The sequence below is a fragment of the Pyrus communis genome, chromosome 1 (genome assembly GCF_963583255.1).
Source record: "Pyrus communis chromosome 1, drPyrComm1.1, whole genome shotgun sequence".
NCBI lineage: Eukaryota > Viridiplantae > Streptophyta > Magnoliopsida > Rosales > Rosaceae > Pyrus > Pyrus communis.
This window is the reverse complement of record NC_084803.1, coordinates 26,532,965-26,539,589: the sequence shown is the minus strand read 5'-3', so window position 1 is coordinate 26,539,589 and position 6,625 is coordinate 26,532,965. Positions and strand designations below refer to the sequence as shown.

General features: G+C 37.1%; 1 protein-coding gene across 2 annotated transcripts; it reads left to right on the top strand.

Annotated features, from left to right (window-relative positions):
* Positions 1–856: 856 nt before the first annotated feature.
* On the top strand, positions 857–2,366 carry LOC137711344 (uncharacterized). 2 transcript variants are annotated; one of them, XM_068450579.1, is made up of 5 exons: positions 857–1,221; positions 1,397–1,447; positions 1,567–1,700; positions 1,806–1,897; positions 2,009–2,366. In XM_068450579.1, exons 1-5 carry the CDS (start codon positions 919–921, stop codon positions 2,026–2,028), a joined length of 600 nt encoding a protein of 199 aa, XP_068306680.1. In that variant the 5' UTR covers positions 857–918; the 3' UTR covers positions 2,029–2,366. The 2 variants fall into 2 exon arrangements, with proteins under 2 accessions (XP_068306680.1, XP_068306673.1); XM_068450572.1 differs by having other exon boundaries at positions 1,998–2,366.
* The last annotated feature ends 4,259 nt before the right edge of the window (positions 2,367–6,625 follow it).

Below are 6,625 nucleotides of genomic sequence, written 5' to 3'. Positions count from 1 at the left end.
CTGCTGCCTTACATGTGGGGATTGGAAGTGATACATCGGCTTTGGGGCATGTGGTGAATGATGCCCATTCTTTTCTTAGGTCTTTCCCACATGTTTTGATTAATTTCACACGACGTGAAGCTAATAGAGTAGAAGACAGGTTAGCACGAGTGGGCTTGTCTATCGAACAACAAATGGTGTGGTTTGAAGATCCCTCGAATGTAATTATTGATCTTTTAATCAAGGATAGTATAGTTATGTAAACATAAGTGCGGAACACTCTTTTTTTCTTTGACTGGGTTGATATCTCTGACAAGGTTTTTATCGAGGCCCTGTTAGTTGCACTCTATCCTCTACGTTTATATGTATTTGAATTCCTTATCAATGACTATTGTACTTTTTCCTAAAAAAAAAGAAGAGGATAGTGCTATTCACACATTATTTTTTACTTCTCAAACACCTTTGTTATTTTTGCCTTCTTCTTCAATTTATTTGAACAGACAGCAGAAAATTGAGAAGAGTGTGTGAGAAGTAAAAATAGGTGTGTGGATGGTAAGTGGCCCTTTAGCACATTGGTGGAAAAGAGTTGAGCCTTTACATGACGGCATGAGTTTGAACCCTGTTAGTGGATAATCTAACATTTAATCCAACATTTTACCTTGACCGAAGTCGACGGTGACTGTGTTCGGCAAGAATGCCGATCTGGACCGAAGAATCGGTTCGTTAAGGCCCAAAGTCAATCCAAAAATTGCATACAAACAGACAGCCCAAGAGGAAGCTCTCATTGACGAAATGACAAAAAGCCCCTTCTTCGTAACCAGAAATTACATACAAACAAGCTTTTGCGTTGCTGAGGGAAGCCTGCGGTGCCGGTGGAGATTTCGAGGGCCGAGTCACCGAGGGGAGAGCGAGAGAGCGAGAGAGCGAGAGGCAATAGCAATGTTGGTGGGTGTGAAATTACAGTTGGCGTGGAACCCTAGGATTAACCAGAACGCCAACCACAGCTTTGCGGTCAACATAAACCCTCGCCGCCTGCCCCACCATCTCAGGCTACCGCCTCGACGGCTCAGCTCAGTGTCCGTCCAGTCGCAGTTTGTTAAAGAAGCATCTGGGCGGCCAGTTTCATCTCTTTACACTGAAACTGTCGGATCTCCATCACTATCTCAGACTTCACTTCTTCAGCCCCCTCAGTGGAACCTCACCCACCGCCACCTCGTCGTCCTCAATGTCGTTGCTTGCGCGGTAACTCTCTCTCTAAGTTAATGTATTTATGCCTTAGGAAGCGTAATTCCGCTTCGAATTCAGGTTAATCTACATACGCCAAACCTAAATTTCTCTGTAATGATTTGTTCTTGAATTTGCAGTAATTGATGGGTTTTCTTATTGAATCACATTTGAATTTTTGGGTTTTTAATAGGTAGCAGTTTCGGCGACATGTCTCTTCTTCTCTGCAATCCCCACCCTCCTGGTTCGTAATCCTTGAATACTCGATGGTTTTAATTAGTACTAGCAAATTGGAAAATTGGGTATGTTTTGTTGTGCGATCGTTGTTAGTAAAGTGATTTTGCAATGTGGTTGTTTCTGAAGGCTTTCAAAAGGGCAGCTCAATCACTTGAAAAGCTGATGGATGTTATGAGGGAAGAGCTTCCCGACACGATGGCTGCTGTTCGCTTATCCGGGATGGAGATTAGTGACCTCACTATGGAGCTCAGTGATATTGGGTTGGCATTGCTATTCCAAAGCTCTTATATTGTTGTCGTATGATGAAGTCTACTTGTGGATTATAACATTCTCTGCTGACTCATTCGGTTTTGTTTGTGGTGCAGCCATGAAATTACACAAGGCGTTAGAAGTTCCACTCGTGCTGTTCGTGTGGCGGAGGAGAGGTTGCGCGGCTTGGCAAACATGGCTTCATCAGGTTTCCATGTTTTCTATAGTGTTATTTTGTTGTTGTTTAACCGTGAGTTTTCAATTGGGTGTTGGAGCAATGAATGTAAAATTCATCTTTACTTGCTTAGCACCGGTGCAGGTAACAAGTCAGAAAACTGAGGTGCCAGGGCCCGTTTTAGCTAAAACTGCAAGAGGCATACGGGAGGGGATTGTTAAGGGTCGTGCACTATGGCAAATGTTTTTCGCTCTCACCCGGTTTTCGAGGTTGGCACTTAACTTTTTAACAAATCGAACTAAGCGGTAGGGTAGAACACAACACATGAAACAGGTTCATGGTGAGCAGCAGCAAGAAACATCACATTTTTTAGGATGTACATAACTTTTCATATTTTCAATTTTCAGTTTGATAATTTAAGTTATTTTTTAAGACTTGTGAGAATTTTATGTGTCAGAGTGTTGCTTCAAGTGAAACATCCTTTGACTTGCTTCATCCTTTCTGCTGTTTCTTCTAGTATCTTGTAGATTCGGATGAGAACACCTTCGGAATGCTTTCTACTTGCTAAATAACATCTCCTTGTTATAAATCCCACCCGCACTCCAAAAAAAAAAAAAAAAACTTTACATCTTTGATTAAAGTTGTTGAATTCAAATGTGCAATATTATAATCTGTTTTTATTTTGTTATTAAAGTTGTTGAATTCAAATGTGCAATGTTATAATCTGTTTTTATTTTGTGCTCTGATTGCTGATTAATTTTGGGCATTAGGCAGTTGTGGCTTGATGCAAAACCCTCTATCACGATTTATGGCCTTAGTCTGAATATAGAATTGTGCCTGAATCAATTAGCTGTAAATTCTAAACTGTGCAATGTATTGATCTCATTTTTTAAGAATGCACTACAAAATTAGATAGAGGGACTTGAAAATAACTGGACGCAATACATTGGAGTGAACTTTAAAACGAAACCTAAAGGTGTGATTTGGAAGGGCCGTTGTGCTTGAGTAGTTCATTTTTAATAATTGAGGTTAAAGGTCTTAGCACTTTGAAAGTCCGTGGGGTTAAGGGTCGGTACTGTAGGCATGCTCTTAAGAAGTGTTTTGGATGTCCAGGGCTCGAACTAAAACTAGATTGAAAATATAGTTGAATAAATGTCTATAACCAAATTTAGTGAGGTTGCTAGATTTGACATATGAAATGGTACCAACTTACTAAAGAGAATGAATAATCTAGGAATCATAAGACTTGAACCAAAATGTATGATGCGGTTATGTGAATACTCTAGTGCCTGGCTTGGCATTTAACTTATAAGGGAGAGAGGGTTGATACTTGGTGGTGGGTTGTCATATGAGTGACATTTTATGTAGTAGCAGTGACAAAAAAATTATGGTGCTTTGGAGTGACATTAAATCTTGATTTTTGTGTACCAAAGATCCGACAATTAAAAAGCTGGAGTATTTAATATGGATAATGCTAAAGGATGAAAATTTTAAATCAAATTTGCAAACCAAATGATGCATCACCAATAGGAAATAAGTACGTTAATCCACACTTAAGTAATATCCAATCATTAAGATCCACATCATTTGTTTTACAAAATTTTGTTTAAAATTTGGTCTTCCTAGCATTACTATTGAATATTATGGAAAGCCATGGAAAATCTTGTATAAGGGATTAAATTTTGGGAAATTGACATAAATAGGCCAATTTTCTTAATCTTAAGACTATATTAGGACAAACCGGCCATGCACACTCCATGCACACTCCATGCACACTATGCACATAACAAAATAACAAAAATACCTACATATAAATTGTAAAAACCCACAGCTCATTGTGTCATTTTTTTGATTTGGAGGTTGGGGATGTTGAGAGAGAGAGTTGTGAGCTGTGGGCTTTTGGGTTGAGCTTAGATGTGTGAGCTTTGATTTTGAAGAGAGGGAAGTTGAGAGTGACGTGAGAAGAGTGAACTGGATTTTGGGTTGAGCTCATAGCTCTGATTTTGAACATAGGGATGTCGAGAGAGAGGTGAGAAGAGTGAGGTCGGGGTTTTCGGTTTTTGGGTTTTAGCACAAATCTGTGAGCCATGTGTTCTATTCTTCCATCCTTAAAGATAAGACATTTACCATATTTTCTCTATGGATGGAAAGTTCCATTTTTCCGGCGATTGAAGCTTTGGCAGGTATAGTAAGGTACGATATTTAGTTCCAAGTTTCTATATCAATGATTTTGGAATAAATGGGTTGTTTGTAAGATGAATTAATACTTAAAAGTTAATTTAGGGTTTGTGTTTCATGTTGGGCCTATGAGTTTTGGAAAAAACTTTACTTTTTGACGTGCTAGAATATTGGTATGTTTCAATTTCTGTTTCAAGCCTATATATCAATGTAACCTTATATATGTGACCGTTGTGGATTATGTTTTAATTGTATCTACTATACTAATGACTTGTCATATAGTGCTTATAAATGCAAAAAGCATCTCGTTGCCCGATCTTTAGTTTTTGCATAGCATGTGCATATAATGTACAGATCATGTGCATGTCGTTTACTTACAGTGTATATACTGCCTATTTACATATTTGATACTGTTTGCATTAAGGTAGTTTAGGACATGATAGGCGCTGAAGATACAAGGATACATAGTCCTAATGTTTATTATCATATAATAGTTAACAAACACATTACACAACTGCATTACATTGCTTAACATCTAAGCCTCCAAATCTATTCTACCATACCTATTAAGCATAACCCTCACTGAACGATCATCGATACCAAATTTTATTAAACGATTAGACCTTCTTCACTGTCAAAGAATCCCATTGTGGTTGATGCAGTTCCTTTCCCTTCGTTATCTGATGAAAATCCTCAAACCCTTTGTTGCGTTCCTCCTCCATTTCGGTCTCTCTCATGAGAACGTTTATACGACTTAATATGGCCGCAACGCTTCTACGACAATTTAGTTTAGGAATAGGATCCTTTCTCCAGACATGTCAGCCTTTGTTTTCTGCTTGCTTGCACGGTAGAGCGTTTTGTTAGCTTTACCAATGAGGTCCACATGTTTTTTTTTTTGCCTTCATTAGCTTGTGGTTCAAATACTCGTCGACGTCTGTCTGATAATCGAGTCTCCCACGGACCTGATCTATATTTTTTAGTGGCGTCTTCGAGTTGACAAAGCTAAACGATGACATAGGATTTGCCTTGGGTGATCTCGGAAGTGGAGGAGGTTCCATGTTGTACCACTCGTGGAACTCGGCTTTAAAACCCTCAGTTTTATGTCTAAAGTTGGACATGTTAGTGTTGTGAATTGTTTTGGCTATTTGAGAAATGGAATGGCTTTTTTCCTATGGGGTTAATGGTTATGGCATATAAGTGTGAGAAGCCTATTTATACAAGTGTAGTATTGATGTGGATGAAAACCTGTTGGGTAAAAAATGGATTGTGTTGAAGGTGTTTGTGTGGTGAGGATTTGATGAATCTAACCTACAAAAGTTGTAGGAATCCCCACCACTGCTTTTTTATCCATCATGCTACTTCATTTCTAACATATAGGTTAGTGTGTTGCCAAATCTCACACCCCCTACTTCATTTTTAACATATAGCTTATTAACTCCTGGTACTTCATTTCCAACATAGAACATAGGTTAGAGAAATTGATCAATGGGGGAGCCACATGGATGCCAAGGTTGGTCCAGATCTATCCTAGAATTTTTGTACTACATATCAATTGTGTGCAAGTTTAAACAATATTCAGCATCAGGTCAGTTGATGAGTATAGTTTGATAGTTTCAACAAGACATGAGTTTGAAACTTGATGGTTTTTGCATCTTTTTTTTTGTTTTTTTTCTAAACCCAGCCTTATGTTTTACCATATAAAATTCCATTACTTTTTGGTTCTATACAATTTAAAGGAAGATCTAATTACGTTAAAATAAAATGTCATAGTAATATAGTTTGAGTCATGGCCTTATTTTTATTCGAATTTAATGCGGTAATTTTTTTTTTATTAAAACTTGTAAACAAGTTTTGTTCTTATGATGTAATCAATTCAATACTAGTTTTTCATATATATTTTAAAACTCCATCTCTACTGTTTGATTAAAATTTACCATGCTAATGTATCTTAGAAATCCCATAAATAGCTCCCTAGCCAAGGAGTTTTTAACATACCATGTGCATATAGTGTGTACATATCATGTATTTGTACATGGGTTTGTATATATAACCAACAATTGGCCATTATTGTAGAATTAGTGACCTTATAATTCTTGTATTTGTGTTGGAATATGATTATGATAACATGATTTTCAAAATATGTGTAATCATGTGTGAAAGTACACCATAACATTGGCGCACTAATATACATATGATTGTAGTGAAATAGATTAATTAATTAATAAAGAAATAATATAATTGTTTAATTAATTAATTAATTCTAAAGGATATGACTGTTGGATATAACTGAACTATTGTATTCAACAAGAAAAGTTGTAACTAAACAGTTGTATTCAAAGTGTATTTCATCTTTATATATTCACCAAATCCCTTTCTTATTAGAACCATTCGATTCCAACGTATAATTGTTCTCACTCTCTGTCACATCTCTTCCCCTTTTTGTCCAAGATATAAACCATCTGTATAAGTTGTCTTCTTAAGGGTTTGTGTTTTATTCAAAACCACAAGTTCAAAAAGATGAAGAAAGCCAGAACCACCTCTTCACCCATACAATCTCTTCCGGATGAATTTCTTGTCAAAAAA

Bases quoted from the DNA above. Each gene is read 5' to 3' on its own strand.
- LOC137711344 (XM_068450572.1), top strand. From the start codon at position 919: ATGTTGGTGGGTGTGAAATTACAGTTGGCGTGGAACCCTAGGATTAAC. The intron at 1,448-1,566 runs GTTCGTAATCCT...TTGTTTCTGAAG, and splicing joins CTGCAATCCCCACCCTCCTG to GCTTTCAAAAGGGCAGCTCA. The intron at 1,898-1,997 runs GTTTCCATGTTT...TTACTTGCTTAG, and splicing joins GGCAAACATGGCTTCATCAG to CACCGGTGCAGGTAACAAGT.